A 24,397-nucleotide genomic window follows, 5' to 3' on the forward strand; every position below is an offset into this window, starting at 1 on the left:
GAAAATACAAAAGTACGGTGACGATTAACAATACACTTTACGCAGAAACGTAATCGATCGCAGGACCAACTTCGTATAACGACGCGTGACACCGAGAACGCTACGTCGTCGCGCGGACTTCACATAAACTCTACGTTACCAGACAGTAGGATAGACAACGTGCCAAGCGTTTTAATCAAAGCCTTCAAGAATCGGAAAGCGGCGGAAGAGATTGATCTGGTAAAATCGTGCGCTTACCACTAGGCGTGTCAAGGCGGTTCGCAAGGTGTAATATCTACGCCGCCGGACTTACTTGATTTCGCAGGGGCTGGTCAGGCTTATGCCGCGGCCATGCACAGCGCGAAGCTCTCGCCGAATTCCCGTCACTGGTCGCGATGCAATTCCGCAGCCGATTTTAAAGCAGCCAGCCTGTGCCAATTAGCACACTTGAGTGAAGCGCTCGCGAAATCGGAAGAGCTAGTTCGACTTGGAATCGAAATGACTGCAGACTTCTTCTGTTTCAAAGGGCGAGTCCGCCGTGGAGTTCGTCACACGGAACAAGAGTTAGGCGCTCTTCGATCCGACAGATCCCCCAGTACGGTACGATAGGTCTCTTCGTTTCGGTACGATAGCGGTAGGATATTCCCCTGTTATAGCTCCTCCGAATCGCTCACCTCTCACTCTAGGCAGATCACTCGGAAAATCCACACCAAAATGCCTTAGAAAATGTAATAGCGGTACGATAGAGTAGAAAGGTTAGTACAGCAGCAGGTGACCGATAAGCTGTAATTATTACGCAGGACGAAACACGTTACGATAGCGTTAGGAGGTTGCTGATACGATAATCGGTACAATACCCAGAATATGGCGGTCGCGAAACGATACGATCGATAAACACTTGTACACGCGAGACACAACAAAATAACTAGGATGCTGCTTGGCGCGTTACTGGAACTCCAGGGCTTGTAATACTCAATAGAGTAATTACGCAAGACGCACTTAGACCTACAAACTAATATCACGAAGCCCCGTGAAATCCGATTCTAGCCGCTGCCGAAAATTCGAAACTATGGCGAAGGTTATGTCCTTGCCGGTACCAATACGCGAGATTCAGCGACTAGCCTCGACACGAGACTTGAGTAACGCGGATTCGTGGCTCACAATTAAACGAGGACACCTCACCGTACATCGTCGTCACTCTCCATCCAGGAAAATAGCCAAATTCGCCGTTAAATGATAGATCGTCGGGAATGCCGTGAGTGCGTCCGTCCCGTTCGGTAGGTAGCGACCAAGAGAGCGAGGATCGAGATCGATTCGGGGTTGATGCGTCTGAGCGTGCTAGGATCGCTCAGGGTAGATCGCTGCGACCAATCAGGTCGCTACACGCGACGCGATGCTCACGCTCGGCGACAGGGCCCGCGGCCGCAAAATTCAAATAGACTACCGAGCCCTCACTAGCGAAAATGCAAGCAGCCGATATTCCCAAGCGTTGGATTCCGCAAATTTAACAGAAATGCAGCATGCAGTAGCGCAGCAGGGTAGTAGTTGCAGATTAGCAGCGAAGGTTTGCAGCAGGTTTTTCCGATGCGAAAGGAAGGTCAAAGCTGTCTCCATTGTTGGGTGTTTGCCTCTCTTCCTCGGCTACTCAGCGCCAAGGTTTGCTGTCTTCGTCGCTGTCCTCTCCCGCGCCGCTTGTTCTGTGAGACTCACCCCTCTGGCCGTCGTGCGAGTGCCTAGCTGCGACTCCACGCACGCCCTTCTCTCTCGCTTTCTCTCGCCTTTGTCCAACAATCGACGGCTCCTGATACCTCCTCCAGTAGTGTGTTCTCGGTGTGGTGAGGCGCCAAGAGCATACAAAAAATAACAGAATAAGCGACTAAATCTAGCGCACGCAAGCAAGCTCTGGAGGATCCTGGCGCTTCCCAGACGGTTTGCACCCCCGGACTCCCGCGATCATTCGAGCTTTTGTGGCGAGGGAGGAGCGACGCGATTACCTCGTCACAATATATACACGTACAGTTTCCGCTCAACATCTTGGAAACGGTTCGTAAGACCTTATATATTTCTTGGTTTAACTTTCAACGAGTCTTTATTAAAAATCATTATTAATTGTAAGAAATAACAAATTTGATTAACAGTAGTTTTTAATAAATAAACAAATTGTTAAATGTTAGAGGAGGCAATACGCATTATTAAACACTGTGACGTTTTTCTCGGTTGTTCTCGTATATTCACGTCGCTCCCCTGAAAACGGAGATTTATACACGGAACTCAGGACGTCCGCGAGAAAGATACGTCGTTCTAATGGCAGTACAGAAAAAGATATTCTGAGAGCTCACCGTCGAATCAACAAATCCTTTGATTTTAGTTAGGGCGCCGGATACGTTTCCGTATCAAACTCAGCGTTGTTCGGCGCAACGGGCCAGCTAGCTCAATTTTAGGATAGAGAGGGGCTGGGTTGATTAAGTTTTTTAGCACAGGCTGTCTCGTGAGCCCACGACCAAAATACCGCGTGCGATAAATAAAATCAGAGACCAGGTTAACAGAAATATAACAGTTTATTATGACACGTGGAATATAACAAAAATAAAATAATTAAAAAAGGAGATAGAAGACGTAATGAGAGTTCCGGAGATAACAAACAGAATGACAATGAGACTAAATACTGCAAAAGCTAACAAGCTACCCAAACTTACCAGCTCGGAAAAGTCGCGAGTATCAATATGATACCTGAGTTGCTGGACAAGGGTAGTCAAGCCCACTCGTTTCCAAGGACACGAATCCGACTGAGCAACGTGCGCAGGTTACGCTTAATCAAGAGAAAGCCGAAACAAGCAATTAGATCTTGCAATACGGTGCAGGCTAAACAGGCAAGAGAGTGCAAGCAGACATACGCGGCGCAACGGTAAATCCGGGAGAAATCTAAGCCGTTTGCTTGCCCGACACAAAGCTTTTGCCGATTATAAGATCACGATTCGTCACCGTCGTGAGTTAAGCAGAAAAGGCGTTTTTGGTACCCGCGAAATAACGTAAAGCGGGACGTAGCTGGAAGCGTTTGACAATTTTTATCTTGCTCATCCTGGCCAATCGCACCGGAAGACTCACGTATCTTCCGATCATGCATACAAAAAGGGGCGACCGTAAGACAAGCGCAGGCGGCCCGTTAAATCACCAGATACGACAAGCACATACGCCTAGCCTAGGTGATTCGGCACCGTTATCACTCAGACACTGTTTATGTGCAAGGTCTTTTCGAGAGATCAAATGATGATTCGGTATGACACTCTCTGACGCATTCAGATATAATATTTCACGGCTCAGTACAGACTACGCCAGAAGATTCGAACAGATATCGCAAAACGAATAATGCAGATGCTCGCGCTAACGCGGCCGATCAGTTTAGTCTACGCGAACGGAATAAACGTGACAAAATCTAGACAGGGCACAAATTCACGATTTGTAACTATTTAAAAAAACCAAGTAACCAGCTGATCGCCGGTACGCAGCGATATTTACGCGGCGCGAGGGCGACACGACCGTCGCCATGAAATTCCATAACAACGTACACTAAGAATGACACAAAAAATTACCACAAAATGTTGGTGCGTTACCGCATCTCCAGGGCTTAACTGTATTTAAAAAAATACCAACACTGCATGCAACTAACCTACGAATATTTTCCACGAAGCCACGTAAAGACCGATTCTAGCCGCTGCTGAAATTCACCATAAAAGCGAAAGATCTATCCTTGCTAACTATAAACGATACGCAAGATTCAGCAACTAGCCTCGACACGACGCTTCGGTACGCGGATTTGTAGCTTACATAAGAGAAACGGACACCTCACCGTACGTCGTCGTTCCCTGCCATATATACGTCTTGATTGTCCTCTGCGGACTCGGGGCTCTACGGCTTGACTCTCGGGTCAGAAGTAACGAGCAGGCACACACAAGTAACACAAGGATGACGCGAACAACGGGAATTGCAACTATATAATTTCGCTCGCGGCACGACAAACTATATGGGAGCCCGTCGGAGAAAAGCGTCCGTACGATACGGCTGTCAACGACCAAGAACACAAGGATCTAGCTCGATAATAACGCTGAGGTCGCGTGGGGTAGGTCGCGCCGACCAATCAGGTTACGTAGCGCGGCTCGCAAGCTCGCTCTAGGCGGCAGGATCAACGCAGATCAACGCGGCAGGGACGCGAAATTCGAACGCTTGCAGGATCTTGAAAAAATTCTTCGTCAGAATTCAGCGGCGTAAGCAAAAATGCAGCAAGACGGGATAGCAGCTCCTAGTAAGCAGCAGTGAAGCAAGCAGCTCAATACACCAAGCGATGTAGCAGCAGGATAGTAGCAGCTTTGAAGTTTCCGAAGGAGAGCGATACGTTGACGATCCGTTCCGCCGTTTCCCTTATTCCGCTTTGCCGTCTCGTTGACCGGTGCGGCGCTGAAAAACCGCGTTTCCTGGCGAGACTCTTTACATGCAATACCATGTGCTCACTCCCGGTAACCTTGATATGACCCACAACGCCTCCGTTTCAGCTCCTCTCTCTCTTTCTCTTTCTTTCCCTCATACTTAGTAGCAGGTGAACGTCGTTGAAAAATCCTACGATGATACTCGGAACGGTGAAGCACTAATGTTACATATACAAAAAAATAAAATAAAACTCTATTCTAATATATCGCAAACAAGCCTTGGAGGAACTTGGCGCTTTTATGACAGCTCGCTTTTCCGGGCTCCCGCGAAAATTCTAACTTTTGTGGCGAGGGAGGAGCGGTACGGATACACGTCACAACACATACAGACACACGCGCAAAACGTATTCACACACTACGCACGCGCGATAAACAAATGTTACTTATTGACAAATTTTTTTCCATTACAAAAATGCACATTTTTTGTTCATCATTTATAGTAGTAAAATAAAAAGTGTTAAAGATTACAGTTTACACTTTAATGTCATTTTTGAAAAGTTTTCCACGATAATTTGTTTTTCTGAATTACAGATTTTACAAGAAAAAATTGTAGAAAAATGTTTCAAATACGGATTTGTTTGGAAAGAAATGAGCTTCACAATTCATACAATTTTGTATCAGGCAATCGATTCCTCTGACTAATGCAACAGTTTAAAGACAAAAGCTTTCTTCTCGTTTTTCACAGTCTTTAATAGCTGTCATTTTGTAAAATATTGTTTGTAACTCAAGTTTAAGTTTTTGGTTTAAAAGGAATGTTTAAGCTTAAATTTGAGCGTTTGATTATCTCGATAAGAGATAACGAAGATTTGTTGCGGAGGTATCTGCTATTGAAAAATGTTAAAAAGTTGTGCTAAAGCTAGGTGGCCCATTTCTTTGCAAGTGAGTGTATTTTGTTTCTGATTTTAACACATCCTAGCAAACACAGAATATAACTGCTATATAACATAGAAGTAACAGCGTGATATACGTAATATAACAGCTGTTATACTCTAGTAACATTGATATTATAAAACTTTGTATTATAAATGTAATATAATTATGTTATATATCTATTATATTGTTATTAGCTGGTAATGACATAACTGTCATATAACATTTCTATAACTATATAACAATTATATTACATTCTACTTACATGTTATATTCATATTATATAACTGCAATATACGATAAGTAGGAAATTACAACTAACATGGATGATACATGCAACGACTATGTTATATTACTTGTCACATTTGTTTTATTACGACAATGTTGCTGTTATATATCTGTGTTTGCTGGGATTTATTTTACTTATAATCTTGGGATGTTTTTACAATTTATTTTACTTTTGATCTTGTAAAATGACAAGTAGTTAATTCGGCAATTTTGTAGAAACAAAAGCATTGAGAAATCCTATAGTTAAACTTCTTCGGTTCCGGCATAAGTTAAAAGATATTGCCCTCATAAACACTATTTTAGTCATTTTGATTTAATCAATGCGCGCATAGACTGCATAAACGCATCAAATGCATCAACTGCCTCAAGTCAGAGTAGAACAGTCAATGCGCTAAGAAGAATTCTAAAAATTCAGTACGTACAATCTAGGAAATTCTCAGCTCTATCAAAGCGCTTTCAATGCGCGCATTGTTTAAATCGGAACGACTTTCTATGCAGTCTATGCGCTTTATGCGTAACTCGGAACGCAGCCCTTGTCTTATTAAAAAATTTATTTCTACCATTGGGCCTGGATATGTGATTCCAACAAGATGGATGCCCGTCGCGTACATCAAGAGTTACCCGTGCAGCTCTAAACATTATATTTCAATAAAAGGATAAGCAAATACTGGCCGATCAATTATCCACCTCAATCACCGGACTTCACTATTCTAGATTATTATTTATGGGGAAGGATAAAAGACTTGTACCAAACAACTTGAACGTCTAACTACAAGGGATGATATGATTCGTAGGATAAGAGAAGCAATTCAATCTTTATATATGATGAAATTCCTCGAGCAACCAATTCTTTCTAAACCAGAGTAGATGCTTGCATCGTAGAGAATAGTGCTCACTTTGAACACTTCATTTGAACAAACATACATGTGAGAGGCAAGGGGACTCACTTTAATCAAGCACCCCGAAAAGGTGTAAATCCGAACTTCACGCGATACATCTTGGATAATGCTAACGCCGGCGGTACTTAAATTTTGAAGTCTCATAACTCAGGAAGAGATCTCAACTAAAAAGAGTTTGTAACCAGTGTTTGGAAAACGCCTTGACATCCGCTACAAGAAAATAAAATAAAAAGTAAGTGTTTCCGGTAAAAAAATTCAAGTCAACCTTGACATGACCTTCACAACGCTATTTAAGGTCAAGTGCATATGCTTATGTAATGCATTGCTTGATTACCAATAAAGTTTGTCTGAAACAGTTTTTAAAATAACCACTTCCCTCGTTTTTAAATGGAATGTACGAGTAGTCTGAAACACTCTGTATATACCGTTGACGTTTTTCTCAATTTTTAGAATTTTCTTGCGAGTTCCGCTCGCAAAGGAAGCTTAAAGAAAAGGCACGAGCAAGCGTTCGCCAGATCTCAACGTCTTCTTAATAGCAGGACAGAAAAAGGGAGGTTCATAAACTATTAAGTCAAATCGACGAATACTTACAAGTATTACAAGTATTACCTTACATTTTAGGTGTAATTTTGGGTGCCAAGCATGTTTCTGTACCAATATCTGCGTCGTTTGACACAATGGGCTGACTAACTCAAAAAGGTTTTAAGACAAAAAGGAGCTGGGTTTAATAATTATTTTAATTCAGGCTGTCCCTTATAATCACGGCAAATTTGCTCGCACAATAAATCACGCCGAAGATAATAAAATAATAGATAACAATTTATTATAACACACAGGTAATATAATAGAATAACAGATTTTTAAAAAATAAGAAAGAATGAGATAAATGTTTGAGTAAATAACAGAAAAGTATAATTGATTCCAATAAGACATAAGTAACCATCAATAGCGATCCTGTCATACGGCACTTAACAAGACCAAGTTAGTCAGACCAACTAATCGTAAATAGCACTGGTCAAGTTCTACCAAATAGATCGTTACCGAAATGTGATCAAGATATCGAGGTGTAAATCAAGGCGCAGGCTAAGCAGGCGAGAGAGTACAAGCACTCAACAGATGTAGAAAAAAGGGTTAAATAAGCGTACAGGCAAGCCACTCAGTTACTCGCAGATTAGCGTGAATTCGGTTTCCAGGTGATCGTCTTCACGTCGGACTCGCATGCACAACGCAAGCTTTCGCTGATTCTGGCCCCAAGGCTCACAACTCCGCGGTTGAGCAGCCGAATGTAATATTGTAGCTACTTGCTAAATACGTGTAGTAAAGAACAAAGCGTGCGCGACGTCGGAAGAGCTCTAACAATTTTGTTATCTTGACAACACCTCGAAGTTATTCATGAAACGGTTTTTGTCTCAGAATTCGCTAGGTGCAGTACGCTATTCCTCTAATTCTTTGTCCCAGTAGCGGTACAATAAACTATTACTTGTGCAGTACGCTAGTCAATACGGTACGATAACTTGTAAGCAAATTCCACAGAGTATACGCAGGTTCCGCGACGCGTATTCACAGTACGCTCGCTATTTTGTTAGCAATACTTGTCACGAAAAATGACTATCAAGTCGTAATTTGCACGCACAAAATGCATTTCAAGTTTCTGCTGTTGTACGACACTTCCGACTCACACTCCTTTTACTTTGGCCGATCACACAGGAACATCCATGTACTTTCCCGTCATTTGTTCGGGTAAAAATCGGTATGAGAATCAATAGCGTAGCGATACGATATTTTTCGATACGGTAACTGACTACGTAGTGACTCGAAAATAAGTACTTCGGTACGATAGGTTAGAAGATAACAACGAAGTAAAAGATTGTTCGGTACAAAACCCGTTAATTAACAAGATAATGACGTACTGCTCATTACGAAATTTACAAAGCGTCAACTGATTACCGGTACGATGCGATAACTGCGCGATGCGATAGCGACACGGTACGACAGTCGCAATAAAATAAGACACTACAATTTAACACGTAAATTACACACGAAGTGCTGCTTGGCGCATTATTATATCTCCAGGACTTGGATGTGCTCAATAAAGCAATCACTTAGAACGCATTTAACCTATGAATTATCACCACGAAGCCCAGTGAGGCTCGATTCTAGCTGCTGCAGAAAATTCTCGAAAAAATGGCGAATAATTCGTTTTCGTCGGCACAAACAAAACGCGAAAATTACTAGTCTCGACACGAGACTTAAGCGACGCGGATTCGTGGCTTACAAAAAGGAAACGGGCATCTCACCGTATGTTGTCGTCGTCTTCCATTCAGCGGTTCTCGACACAACGGTTCCGTCGGTCCTCGTCGGCGATACAATACTCTTGAGATAGCGGCGCGATACGATTTTTAGAAGCCCGGGCAGATACGTCCGTTCGATACAATAACGTGCGACCAAAAGAGCGAGGATCGCGATAAGTGGTCTAGTTTCCACCGAAACCCTCAATTCGGTTTCACTCCGGTACTGATCAAATTTAGTGCTCTGTTTCCATTGGAAGTAGAGTACTTATAGATCGAAGCGGAAGTGAAATCAGCACAATTTGACAGGTTTCCATCGACTTAAATTTGATTCTACGTCGCATTTGGTGTGAATTAATGCTTTGGTGGAAACTAGACCAGTGATGGGATAAAAAATGCACACAAGCAGTGGGGGGAGAACTTGACGAGGTAGAGTAGGGGATTGCCTAGCAACGAAAATGATCACGTGATGACGCTGCGCGAGAACGTTGACGCGGCGCGGCGGAATGACACATCGCAGCCATAATCACAATATTCTTTCTTTTATAACTGTCACAACACTCACAACTCACAAGTCATATCAATAATATTTAAACGTACCTGACGTTGTACAAAAATATTAATAAAATGTAGGGAAGATAATACTGAGGAAGGTTACCTGAAATAAATAGAATATTGATTTATACTAAATAATTTCTTTTATTTTGTTTCATAGTATCAAATATACAGTTAATATACATCATATTTACACATCATCATCTTCGCTTTGTTTGCTACCACTTTCATCTGTTTCTTCTAATAGAATACCTTGCAAATCTTCCGGAATATGTTCTTTTTTGTACATAGAACTATTAAAGAAATTTTTCAAAAATCAAACTTCATACTTCATAGAATCTAACGATTTTTAGAAGCACGTGCTTATTTGCTTCGTAACCGATGTAGACACACTCGTTGAGATGTAGTTGTTATGAACTTTTGAGGGTTGTTATAAATTTCTGAATAACCTTCTTCAGTATTATCTTCCTTACATTTTATTAATATTTTTGTACAACGTCAGGTACGTTTAAGTATTATTGATTTGACTTGTGAGTTGTGAGTGTTATGACAGTTATAAAAGAAAGAATATTGTGGTTATGGCTGCGATGTGTCACTCCGCCGCGCCGCGTCAACGTTCTCGCGCAGCGTCGTCACATAATCATTTTCGTTGCTAGGCAATCCCCTACTCTATCTCGTCAAGTTCTCCTACCACTGCTTGTGTGCATCCTTTATCCCATCACTGATCGCTATCGATACGCCAGAGAGCGTCAGAGTCGCGTGGAGTAGATCGGTTCAATCAGGTCACAGGAGATACTAAGCGCAGCGCGCAAACTCGCGCTAGGCGGCAGAATCAGCAGGCCGCGAAATACAAAGCTCGCAGGATCTTGTAGCTTATTCCTAGCGATAAATTACAGAGTGTAGGGCAGCATTACAGCAGCTAGCGGGATGCAACACAGAATAGAGCAATGAGGCATGCGAATAGAGTCGAGTTATCGCCAAGCAATACAGCAGAAGAGTTGTGATAATGCAGAGTAATCAGGTGGAGAAGTGACTCGTTGCCGGTTCATTCCGTTGTTCCTGTCGGCGACCGCCGGTGGAAGCGCAGCCGTCTTTGTTATGGCGCGCCATGCAGCAACATGCTATCTCACCCCTCGTTGCGACCTTGAAGCGATCTTTTGTTAGCGTCTCCGTGCCAGTCTCTCTCTCACGCTTTCTCTTGTCTTTGCTGACAGATCGAAGTCCCTCGAAGAATCCCCTTACAATGTATCCTCGAACGGTGAGGCGCTTATATTACATATAATAAAAAAATAAATTAAAAGACAAATTCTCTAATACGCAAGCAAGCCTTGAAGGATCTTGGCGCTTGTAGAACGGCTCGCATTTCCGCGAAAAATCTAACTTTTGTGGCGAGGGAGGAGCGACGTGGATCCACGTCACAATACATATACATATACATATACATATACATATACGTATACAAGATGTTTTTGGTAATTACCGAAACACCGCTCGTAGGCAAGTAGAAAGAGTAAAACTAAATCGAAAAGTCCTGAACCATTTTTTTCTATTACATATAATAAAGGAGTAATTAATGAATAAATCAGCTCCGATCTTTAGCCGAGCGCTCGTCAGTAAGCCGCGCGAAGCGCTCACACAAAAAGCTCGTGATTTACTGACGTGCGTTTGGCTAAAGATCGCTGATTGGCTTGATTTATTCATTTATTACTTTTTTATTACATGTAATAGAAAAAAATGGTTCAGGACTTTTCGATTCTTTCTACCTACCTACGAGCGATGTTCCGGCAATTACCAAACACCCTATATATATACATGTACTTATACATACGCGTGCGTGCGTGCATGCGTGTGTGCATGCGTACGTATGTGACTGCACTGAAAACAAGCTTCAATAGTGCTCAACATATTCTTGAAAGCATGCTTTGACAGTGTTTCGCATGTTTCATTCTCCTCCCTCCTACGTGTTAGCTGAGTTTGTTGAATGTCAATAGGGATCTGCCTTTGGTTTCTAAAAGTATTTTTGTACCATATTTTACAAAGATTGGTTGAACCATATGCCAAATATCTACTACAATAGTGATACTACAATATTTGCGAATAGTTGATATCTCAATATTTCACCTTTATTGCTAATTCTCACCAAGTTTTCATTGGTTCCCAGACTTACATGGGTTTTTCAAATTCTGTAGGACCTCATCATTAATAATCAACATGAATTTTACCACAAGAGACAAACATCGACCTTTTTACCCATTTTTTTTTTGAAAAACAAATAAAAGTTTTACTAATATTCTTATTGTTGTATTCTTAATTATCTTATTCAGATTTTATTATTTTATTTAGATTATTTTTGAAAGAAGAATTCTTCTGAGTTGTACCATTCTTGTGGGAGTTTCGATATGCATATGGTCTGTGGCTATTGGAACAGATCACTGGTTTGCGCTAGAATCCCCGGATGAAAATGGTGTGCCTTTAGGAGGTGCCAGTAGTGCTAAAAGGCTGTTGTACAAACATGCAGGTCTCTGGAAAAGTTGCATCACTGGATTGACATCTGAATTTGAAAATTCTACAAATTTAGTGCGATATAGTAAGTGTAATTTATATTTAACTGACATTTATTTTAGATCGTTTTGCTAGTGTTGTAAGTTTAAGAAATCTCACACGTTGTAAAAAAGAAACTCTGCAATACATAAAAATAGGTTTACATTTAATGTTTACGCAGTGTTATAGAAATTTCTAAAAATAAGTTGTTAGAACAGCGTTAGAGTTATTTTTATGCCGATCTTTTGTAGACATTTGAATTAAATTTAAGAATGCAAGAGCTTTGATATTGACAAAGAAAGTATAACAAGGTATATAAATTGTTCTGATTTGATAAAAATTTAACTAACTTAAGAGATAGAGAAAAATAAATGACATCATTTTAAATAAAAAGATAAATAGGAAGCAATAACAAGCTACGCCTAATGTTTGGATAAAATTTTTATTTATTTCGAAGATTTAACTATTAATGCAAACGTTTCGATCCACTATAGGATTTTCTTTAAAAAGATAAAGGAAAAAAAAGAAGAAGTGGCAACTTAGTCTCCCCTTTCGTCCCTTTTATTCCTCTAACTGGACACTGAAGAAGATCTCATAGTGGATCAAAACGTTTACATCAATTGGTAAATCTTTGGATTAAAGAAGAATTTTACCCAAACATCAGAGATGTACAATTCGTTATTGCCTCCTCCCTATTTTCTTATTGAAACATAACACGAGCACAAAACATATAATTAAAATTATTAACAATTAGTATTAAACTGAGAATCATCTCAGAGCTCTTGAGTCTTTAAACTTAGTCAATGAATATAATTGGTCGTATAGAGCCGTTCGCTGGATGTTGTGCGGAAGAAATGTCTATATATATATACACGTATGTATATATATAAACAAATTCATATTATTTTCATGTGAGTTTTTGAATTGTAATTTCAATTCATTTGAATCATATAGGATGCTAGATTTGTATCTCGTATATGAAGGACTCCCCCAAATTAATTTAAAATATTGCGAAAAAAACTCTCCAGCCAGGAGTTGACCTGAAATCTCCGGCTTTCCGGGCCGTCGGCTTCCCTGTTAGGTTACCCAGGCACTTAGAGTTTATCTCGCAATATTCATGCCCAACTTGCGGAGACCGGGAGAGAGACGCCGGCGCTTGTACGCGATGGCCGTCCGCTCATAGTTTTTTACGGAGCACCGGTCTGGGCGGATGACCTACTTCGCCAGCGCCGGGCTCGCGTGGAGTTCCGACGTCTTGATCGCACACTGTTGTCGCGGTTGGTGTGCGCGTACAGAACAGTCTCTGGCGGGACTCTCTAGTTGCGGGACTGCTTGTGGGAACCCCACCGCTGGAACTGCATTTTTTGTACTTCAAGCATTTGCCGAAATGCGGGACAACCACCCGACGCCCCCTTCGATCCGGGAGAGTCTCGTCGTCGGGTGTGGGAAAGTGTCATTGAGCAGTGGAAGACACGAGGACGTAAGGCGACCCTTCCGGGTCTTGAGATCCGGATGGCTCTCATACCCATCCTGCATACGTGAGTGGATCGTCCCCATCGGGAGACGTTGACGTTTCGGACGACGCAGGTCACCGGGGATGAGTGCTTTGGTGAGTATCTGCATAGAATAGGCAAGGCTCGCGGGCCGGGATGCAAGCACTGTGATGCAACAGTCGACTCGACTCGTCACACGCTCGTAGAATGCCCAGCGTGGGCAACAGAGCGTCAAGCTCTGTGCGCAGCTGTTGGGGCTGATTTGTCGCTTGCGACACTGTTCCGACGCATGCTTGAGTCAATTGAGCAGTGGCGGGCCGACGTCTCGTATTGCGAAGCAGTAATGATAGCCAAGGAGACGGCGGAACTAGAGCGTGAAGCTCAGAGACGGATCTCTCAAGGTGCCTATATGGGCGCCAGTATGTCCACTTCAGGTGTGGACTAGAAAGGGAGTCTGAGGGCTCCGTATTTGCGGTTATTAATTAGAAGAGCTTAGACTTCCGAGAAGGAAGAATCGTTTTCTAGGTTCTGTTGGCGTTGAGCTCAATTACCATCTTGCTCCGCATCAAGAGGCACAGTAGTGCCTCGCGCCAAGTTCATGCGCAACGAAGTGGCGCTCGAACTGCGCGAGCACACTGTGCCTTATATGTGTGAAAATGAGGAATTTTAGTGAAGGAGAGATATGTAATCAGCAATTTTTTAATAACGACTGAATCGATCAACTTCTTTTTAGACTCGTTTGATTCGCGTTGAAAAAATGAAGAAAAAATTATTCTTGCGTTTTTTCGGTCTGTGGTTCTGAACGGAGAAAATAAGAAATAACCGAAATGTGTGTGTGATTTTATTATCATTCAGAATTCGTCGTCCCAAATTTTGTGCATCTCGTATGCCAGCTACGAGATGGCGTACATATACGAGGGCATTGAAAGAAGAAAAAGATAGAAGGCAAAAAGTATGAGTTGGAGAGGTGTGTTAATAAGGTGTGCTCGTTTCTCGGACGATTTTCTTCACGTTCTGCGCAGTAACTGAGATCTGCCATAATTCTATAGTACACGTAACATGCAATAAGATAATGTGCGCATATGCATGAAAAGAAATACACTCTATATAAACAAAGAGCGTGAGAGATAGGTTAACTCTACAAATCGGTATGCATATTTATTAGTATAATTTATTTATACTAATAATAGTTAACACATATAATATTGTAATTACTAAATTATACTTAAAAGTGATTTATTAAATGTATTATTACTTTCTTTTTAAATTATATGCTTTTGAATGACTTAAGATGGCTGAATTCAGTCACGCTTTTTTATTGGCCAACAAAAATGTTTGCGCACGAGCACACCTTGTTACTTCCACCATGATAATAATACTTCGCGTCATACACATTATGTTAATTCTGTGATTGGAAAGTTCCCGAAAACGCGGTTTTATAATAAAGCTTATGAATAACAAATATACGCATTTGATTTATTTTAATATTCTACATTTAACGATATATAGTCCCTTTCGCAAATCTCAAATATCTCGAGAACCAGAAGAGATAGCTTGAAACTAATTTTGCAGGAACCTTCAATCGGCTACTCTGCGATTTATGACAAAGAGTGAAAGTTAACAAATTGAATATTTTGAGTACAAGGTAGAGCAAAATAGTTTTCGGATCTCGTTTTGTATTAGTTAGATGCAAAATACCACGTAATAAAAGTTTAATACTTTTTAATAAACAAAGGTGTTATGGCTATTGAAGCAAACACAGATGTCGATGTGTGAATACTTAAATCAATTTATTGAAATTTAGTGCAAAACGTTTTCGACCTTGTATTAGGTCATTCTCAATGCATTTAAAATACTGTAGTAAAATACGTCGCACAGTGCTGTCAAGAAAAAGACCTAATACAAGGTCGAAAATGTTTTGCACTAAGTTTCAATAAATTGATTCAAGTATTCACACATCGACATCTGTGTTTGCTTAAATAGCCATAACACCTTTGTTTATTAAAAATTCTTGAAGCTATATACACATATCTTTACATATTTAATAATTTTTATTATTTAAACATCGATTGTTAAAAACAAAACTTATAATGTTCAAACCGGGCTGGTATTTTGCAGGTTGGTATGCTGAGAATTATAGCGTAAACCGTTTTTCTCTATCTCCTTTAGTTTGTTAGTTATTAATTTTACAACTAACTATGATGCTATGTGGTTGCGACTTAAGGGTGATAACTTGTCGACGTTGGCGTAAGGGTTACGATGGTAACTCATAAATAATGGTAACTCGCTCGGAACAGTGGTTTTTTGATGATGTTAGTTACAATAAAATGGTGGTACTGGTAACTTTACTCCCGAACTTCGACTCCCGAAGCACTGATTTTAACGTAGGTGATTTACCGATGGTGGAAGATCTGGATAGTTGTAGGTACGTTCTAGAAAAAAAAACGGCAGGGCCGAGTAATAAAAATATATATATATATCTAATAAAGAAACTTAAGGATCTGAAGAAATAACTAACAAAAAACTGTTAGTGTATCATTATTTGCAACAATAAATAACTTGAATAGATATCCAAATAAAATTATTAGAAATAATTTGGCAATTTGTTCAAATTAATGTAAACAATTTTAACACATTCGAGACTGACGTCCTATAAGTAAAAGTATTTACAGAATTAGACATAGCCTACATGCTCATTGACATGATCCACATACCGAGTCATCGATCTCGAATATATTAATATCAAGATGGTGATAATGATTATTTAGTTATGTATTTATTTATTTATTTTATGTAAAGACTTTTACAAAAAATACAAACAAAGATTTATAATTTTTGTAATTACAATAATAGAATATTTAAACTATTCATTATTCAAAATATTGTTTCTTTTTTGTATGTAACAAAATTAATAAGTAAAAAAAAAGAAAATCAAAGAAATAAATAACAATCAGTAATACATTCCTATTTCCACCGAAATGTAACTTACAATTTTTTCCTTGCTTTATGAGATTCTTTCCGTAATTAATCCTTTTGTTACTATGGACGAGATATCTCGCCAACACGATATCACTTATGCGACGCTTTATACGAGATATCTCACGTTACAACTTTCGTTATTCGAAAGTGCTATAGACGAGATATCTCGTATACTTTAATTTGTCATCTCAAAAATTTAGAATAAAGAATTCATTTAAAGACATTTTAGTGATATCTCGTCCTTAACACAGCACAATAGAAATTGCGACGCGAAATATCTCGCCATTAGCGTCATCTCAAGCGACATTGTGATGGAGAAATATCTCGTTCTCGGTAACAAAAAGATTAATTGAATAAATAAGTAAACAGACTCATTATCGACACATCTCGATATTAGAATTATTTAGTTTCATTAACAAAACATGCGAATAATCGTTCATAATGTTGCACAACTATAATGCACAACCGGTGAAAACCTACTTGGAAACGCTTAAATGGGAAGTCCTACCCCACCCGCCGTATTCACTAGACATTGGCCCTTCTGATTATCACTTGTTCCGATTGATGGCACATGGCCTGGCTGAGCAGCACTTCCATTCTTATAAAAATGCCAGAAAATGGGTCGATTCTTGGATAGCCTCAAAAGACGTGTCGTTTTTCCGACGTGGAATTCAAATGCTGCCAGAAAGATAGGAAAAAGTACACGGAGAAAACACTATAAATATCACTTAAGGAAATATAGTTGCCTCAACAAAATAGTAATGTTATTTTTCGCTCATGCGTACAACATGGTTGTAGAAACCATAGTTCTATGGAAATGACCTGTATAGTTGATCCAAGATTAATGAGGATACTCGTTATGGATACTATAATCATACGGCATTGATAATATAATAATTTTAATATAATGCAGTTTCAAATTCCTGCAAATGTATTATCAAATGTAGTATCAAATTATTGATAAAAATAATGAAAAATCTACTTTTTTCTCAATGATTTATAAGGAAAGGAAATTAATATATAAAGAGAAAATCTAATATTGATATGATAAATTTATTTCTCATTAATTACAGTACATATATATATATATATATATATATATATATATATATAAATGTAGTACGTATATAGTTAAATATATAAACACACAAATTAAATTTATCTCTTACAAATTGTGAAATTATTAAAAGTTTTAGTTTTGCGTTATTAGTGTTGTTTCTAATTATATCCTATATTATTATTTTTTGAAAACTCAATTTGTTAGACATTTTTTGTACAAGAGCACAAACAAATTTTCGTTAATTGTTACGAAATGGATAATTACTATTAAAAAAATTTAAATGTTTTAATTATATTCGTTAATCTACTTTAATGAAGGATATCTCAGGTGAAACTTAATGTACAAACGCGTAAAAATTTAAAGCCATTAATCACGGTGTCGTTATACATATAAACTGTTCATCGTTCAGTCTTGTTGTCAAGATCTAAGCAATTTTCTATTGTAGAATTTTTCTCTGATTCTGATGTAGTATAAAAAAAATAACAAAAAATTTTAAATATTGAAAGAATATAAAAATAAAAAATTATACAAAAATTAAAGTTTGAATTTTAGATTACCAAGAAGAGGGTAGATACTTGGAGATAAATCTTTTGATGGTAATATTGCAATAGATTTACTCGCTGGTCGAATAGATCTAAGACCGTTCTCTCTAAGTGATCTTGCAATGGTGTTATATTTATCAACTAAGGTGACTAATACAAAACAATAATAGAACAAATACAACCATTAATAGATCTTAACAACAATGTACTATTTACCTTTATTTCTCGTGGAAAGATTTTTACAATTTTATCCGCTAAAAAATGAAAACGCATCAATTCTATAATGAAAGAAAAATGTTATTCTTGTGATTATATTTGTAGTTCTTTTTAAGTTTATTACAGGTATAATACATACACTTTCTGAGTATCAGAACCAAATTCTGATGTAATCAGTATGTTAGCTAATTTCAATCTAGCATTATTATCTAAACCTATTCTGTTATATTGTGCAAGAACATTTTTTTCCTCTATTGAATTGTTTAATGTCTTAGATAATCTAAAAAAGAAAAAATATTTATTAAAATGAGGTAGTTNAAAAATGAATATTTTACGAAATATTTTCATTATCATGTATTGAAAAATATCGAAACACAATGCAAAATGTTTGGGAAATTAGTCACTTTTCAATAAATTTACTTTAATACTTCAGTTTATAAAAAGTATGAAGAATCGATTTATGTAAAAACAAAACCATGTAATTCTATTTGAAAAATTGAAGTTTTGAAATACTTTTGAAAAAAAAGTTAAATATTATAAAATGAATTAAAACAGGCCTTAAACAGGAATACAACCAAATAGAGATACGACCTTGTAGCCTGAAGTAGATTACAGATGGAATGTATTGATTACAATTGATTCGAACGGTAATAAAGTGTAATAAAATTAGAATAGAGAAGTACAATCCAAAAAGGTACAAGCATGAATACGCACCTTGATAATTTACAAATAGACAAACAACTGCCACATGTCAACAATGAAAAGAGTCGCTATCAGATAAACAGAGTATGCAGAGACCCTATATCAGCGTTTCTACAAAGATTCAAACAACGTGTATATAAACTCAATTGTTAGTAAATAAGTGTGTAAGTTATTGTCAAATTGAAAACGTAAATTTAGAAAATTATTTAATTTTAAACGTCAGGAAACCGAGAAAACTATTAGATAAAGATTTTTTAATAAATAAGAATAGTCAATTAATAAAATTTAAGAGATAAAAATCATAGCGTAGTCAAATAGTAAAAAAAATTAAATACAATCAAAATTAGTCAGAGAAAAACTTACATTTAGTTGGAAGACTAAAAAACAAAGCAACTCCTCTCACAACAACACACAACAGCAATCGTCGTCACACACAACACCATCTCACACGGTATACAGGAATGATCGACAACGCCAAGCAAACAGATAAACCAAGTCTGAAAACCGAGGCTGGTGGGGAGAAGAGAGGAACCGAAAATGTTTTTATTTTTATTTTTTAAAGTCAAATTTATTTATTAACGGAATGTACGCGGGGTCAAACAATTCCGTATTTTTCATTAAATTAATGGCGTTTTTTGCATTTTTATATGTAGCATTTCCGAGATTAGTCTCCTATGATGAAATTGTTCAAAATCAAGAATCTCAGCATTGTTCCAGGCAAAATCGTGGCCCATGTCACTACGGTGTCTACTTACAACCAATTGGCGATCATAAACCTGGCGAAAATCGCGTTGGTGTTCCGCAATTCTTGTATGCAACTGCCTACTTGAGTGGCCCACATATGACGCATCGCACGACAGACAATTCAATTTGTAAACAATATTGCTATTAGCACCGTGGTCAAGTTTGTCTTTATATACTTTGATGTAACTCCTCAGAGTATTGAAGGTCTTGTAGGCAATCTTAAAGTTTGAATTACTTAGTAGTCTGGAAATGCTACCTGTGACTTTCGGCAAGTAAGGTAGAGAAATGAACTTAACAGGACTCAAAGAATCACCGAGATTTTACCTCTCATCCCCTCCAACCTCAATAGATTTCGGCTCGCTGCTCACTACATTCAGTTTATTAATGAACAAATAATGAAGTCTCTGTGTAAAGATCTTAAAAATCAAATCCAAGGGATAGTCGTTAGCTAATAGAAAACGCATTGCTTTTACTAAATTTCCCCTGTGATATATTGGATGTGAAAGAAGAATTGCTCTGTCAACAATACCAGACACAACTGACTTCTTCTGTTCAAAAGAATGGTGTGAAGAGAAATTAAGATAGCGGCCCGAGAAAGTTGGCTTTTGATACCAGTTGCAAATAAGCTTGTCATCAACCACCATGTGTGATGGAGGTATCTAAGAAATTAATTGATCTATTCTTCTCAATCTCCAATGTGAATTTAAGACGAGGGTTATATGAATTAAAAGTTTGGAAGATGAGATCTATTTTATCTTTCAGAGCTACCATAAAGATGTCATCTACGTATCTGTAGTAGATTGGTAAGTTTAAGTTTAACTTCTCCAGACAACTCTCCTCGAGATCTTGCAACACTAAATCCGCAATGATTGGTGAGAGTGATGATCCCATTGCAGAGCCAAATGTTTGCTGATATGTAATCCCATTGAAAATAAAAAAAGTTGACGACAAAACAAACTCTAATGCTCGAATAAAAGATTCGAGTGGTATCTTTGTGTGATCTTTGATAAAGTCCCATCTCTTTTTCACACCATCCAAGGCTAAATCCAGCGGTATGTTGGTGAATAATTAAATATTATATTTATATTATTATCATGTCAGTCTCTACAAATCATACAACTTTTATCTAAGATATTATTTTTTACGACGTCAGGTCTAGAAGATAATATACTAGCTAAGTTTAATAAAGTAGAAGATACTCATAGTATATAAGTTTATAATCTTACATTGTCAATTATATTAGAATTTTCTGGAGATGGATTTACAACACTAAAAGTGCTATCTTCTACTTGAAGAACTAGAATATTTTTCTCCATCTCTTCAGTCCAAGAAATCGGTGTTATATTTGAAGAATTCACTGACAATAAGCTATCTTTATCGAGATTTTCACAAGTCTTGTGCTCTGTAGTGAGATCATGAAACTCTAGAATAACTGACGATGACTCACTACTAATAAAATCAAATTTTGTGTCTTCTGTTTTTTTCTATAATATATATATATATATATATATATATATATAGGGGGTCCCAGAATTGGTTTAACATCTCTCGTAGGCAGGTAGAAGGAATAAAACTGAGTCGAAAAGTCCTATACCATTTTGCTAGATTCGCAATAGTTACTGAGATTTTAATTAACAAAGATCCGCGAATAAGCGTGCATCNGGCTGTCTTACGCGCGNAGGACAGCCCAGCGCGCTTCGCACAATTACATTTTAATATGTATATGTTATAGTATATGCTGTTATATTAGCTCTTCCCATATGTCGCTATGGGTAACACGTTAGCGCGCGAAGCGCACTGGGCTGTCTTACGCGCGTAAGACAGCCCGATGCATGCTTATTTGCGGATCTTTGTTAATTAAAATCTCAGTAACTATTGCGGATCTAGCAAAATGGTATAGAACTTTTCGACTCAGTTTTATTCCTTCTACCTGCCTACGAGAGATGTTAAACCAATTCTGGGACACCCTGTATATATATACATATAATATAACTTATTATGCCATATATGTACGTATGTGTATATAGTGTATATAGTGTATATACACATACGTACATATATGGCATAGTATATTATATTATTATAAATTATATATAAGCAATTTATAATCCTTTAGATTAAAATAATGTTTTTTATAAATTGTGCACTTGTGGAATACATATCTCGAAAAGTATGTACGTATAACATCAATATTCAGCTAAAACTACTTTATAAAAAACATTGTTTTCCTTATAATGGGTATGTATTGTGTTTTGCGCAGCGTTCTTTATTATATACAATGGGTGCTTTCCAGCTACGTACACAGGCGACACTGTGTAACATAATGTTTACTAGTGTAAATGAGACACACTGATATACTCTTTTTCACACTAATAGACAATGTGATACACAGTGTCGCCTGTATACGTAGCTGGAAAACACCTAATATAATAAGATTAATAATTATAACCTTAAAACTTATCAATTTTATATAAACTTACCTTTGAAGATAGGAATAAACTGCTCGAAGTCAATATTTCTTAAAAATGTCTCCATATTTTTACTAAATCACTTGCACAATCACTATAAACATTATTCTTTGTTCTTGAATTTGTCGTAAATATTTTACACGTAAATTTTTTATACGTAACTCCAACGACTTGCTTATCAATAAGCAAGAAAAAGACGATGCTTTACTGCGGCAAATAGCGCATGCATTGCACGAAGAAATAACGCTGCCTGTTGCTGCGTGTTCTAGCGGAACATTCAAGAACGTTAGCTTTACCGCGCATGTCACTCAAATGTATCGCGTAAACAAATCGTATGGATCCCTTAACCATAATATTTGTTCTACAAATCATAATAAAGAAGTATCATATTCTTTTAGTTGAGGCAACAATATATGAGAATATACTAATTGAATATTACGTATCATTTAAATATGGCTGTGCGAACTGTATAAATGAGCTTATGTCAACAGCAATTTTTAATGTAATATCTATTTAACTTGAATTTATACCAATTGCTTTTCTAACCATAGATGATGTGATTCTACCAACCATAACAGTTTTCTCTGTGTAGTGGCTAGCAATAGGCAATACTTTCAGTGACATGTTTTTTACAACTTTTTTTAAAATAAAGCATTAATTTTTACGAAAAACAGCGAGAACTTATTCAAGGTCCAAATATATATATATATATATACTGTGTGTACAATTTCAGCAGGTCTGATTAGCTCGCGAGAAAGCGGGAGTACCTGAAGTATTCGGAGTACCCGGAGTCGCGTTAACGTTAGTGGCGGTGGCACTGTCGGTAGTTGACGTATTTGTTTTTGTCGGAGTGGCGTTACGCGGAGTCTTACTATTTTTCTTAGTGTTTTTCACGAGTCCCGCCGCGGCAATCGAATTATTTTCGCGACCAGTTCGTTTCGGGGCTCGGTACGCCAATTCCGAGAAAATAGACTTTTCCGGCAGCAAAGATGCATGGTAAGTTTTTGCAATAGAGTAGCTTCTCTCGACGCAATCAGCCAGTCGTTCCAACAATTCAAAATCGTAGAACTCGTCCCTTTGCACCGCCACCTGAATTCGTAGTAATAAATTACGATGCGCATAATTAAGCTGTTCTTCGAGGGTACATGGAAGGTTCAACCGATCAAACAAGGCTATCAAACAAGTTAAGTAGTCGGCTACCGTTTCATGATCGCCCTGTGTACGGCGCATGATCTCATCGCGCAAGGGAAATTGAAAATCGGGGGGGGGGGGTCCCCAAATCTAGCGCGCCATGCCGCAACGAAATCGCCTCAATCTTGCCATTGATCCCGCTTACTGCGGTACCAATGTAGCGCAATGCCTGTTAAAAAGAACGACAGGCATTTAAAAATGTCGTAGTGGCTGACCAAAGTGCGACCTTCTTCAATACAAATGAGGAAAGCCTCTACTTTCCCTTCGCGCACTCAAAAAATTTAGCTTCCACTTACGCATGATATTATAAATATCCGTCGCGGAAGCTCCAGAACCGTAGGACCAATTTCGCTTTAACCCGTGCGTTAACCTTTTAGCTGCGGGAGTGGTCGATATATGGACCACTCTAGAGACATAGAATATTTGAAGTTTTTAAATCAAATTTGATGTTCTGAATACATAACAAATAGTTTTAAAGTTTCTCAAAACATTCTTGACCTTAAAATACTGATTTTCAAGGTCAAATTTCATTTTTAGTAGAATCGAAGATTTTAGAGTGTTTTCCTATGCAAACTGATGAACTGAATACGAAAAAAATACTGAAAAAAATCACTGACGCATCCTTGACCTCGAAAAGCTACACTCTACGTCACATTTCATTTCTTGCATAAGCAAATGTTGGAGATGACTTTGAAACGTCATTGACGCGCTAAAGTGAGAAAAACCGTAAAAAATATCCTAAGGAATTCAGAATATTTTTTGACATTTTTTGAGACCCGGCAGTAACTTGCTGCGTTTGTAGTAGAAATGAAATTTGACCTCTAAATCGACGTTTGGCATAACAAGAGTGCTTGCGAGATTTTTTGTATTGTTTTTTACGTATTCAGCGCATCAAAATCCGTACGACAGCCTTTTCAAAACTCGGCTTATACGAGAAATGCTATTTGACCTTGAAATAGAAATTTTCAAGGTCAGGATTATCAACAGGAATTTTTTTATTATTTTTTACGTATTCAGCACATTGAACTACATACGAAAACCGTCTCAAAACTTGACTTATAGTAGGAATGAAATTTGACCTTCAAATGGTGATTTTCAAGG

At 38.0% G+C, this 24,397-nt stretch overlaps 1 protein-coding gene across 1 annotated transcript in view; it reads left to right on the forward strand.

Annotated features, from left to right (window-relative positions):
- Positions 1–243: 243 nt before the first annotated feature.
- LOC109860904 overlaps positions 244–24,397 on the forward strand; it is a gene marked incomplete at its 5' end in the record, with an annotated part of 50,602 nt that continues 26,448 nt past the window's right edge. Inside the window, 2 exons of the mRNA XM_020440321.1 lie at positions 244–579; positions 11,704–11,947. Of these exons, the coding sequence (XP_020295910.1) occupies positions 244–579; positions 11,704–11,947 (580 nt within the window). The remainder of the gene's footprint in view (positions 580–11,703; positions 11,948–24,397) is intronic.

This window comes from Pseudomyrmex gracilis, unplaced genomic scaffold (assembly GCF_002006095.1).
Source record: "Pseudomyrmex gracilis isolate BER0280 unplaced genomic scaffold, ASM200609v1 scaffold_503, whole genome shotgun sequence".
NCBI lineage: Eukaryota > Metazoa > Arthropoda > Insecta > Hymenoptera > Formicidae > Pseudomyrmex > Pseudomyrmex gracilis.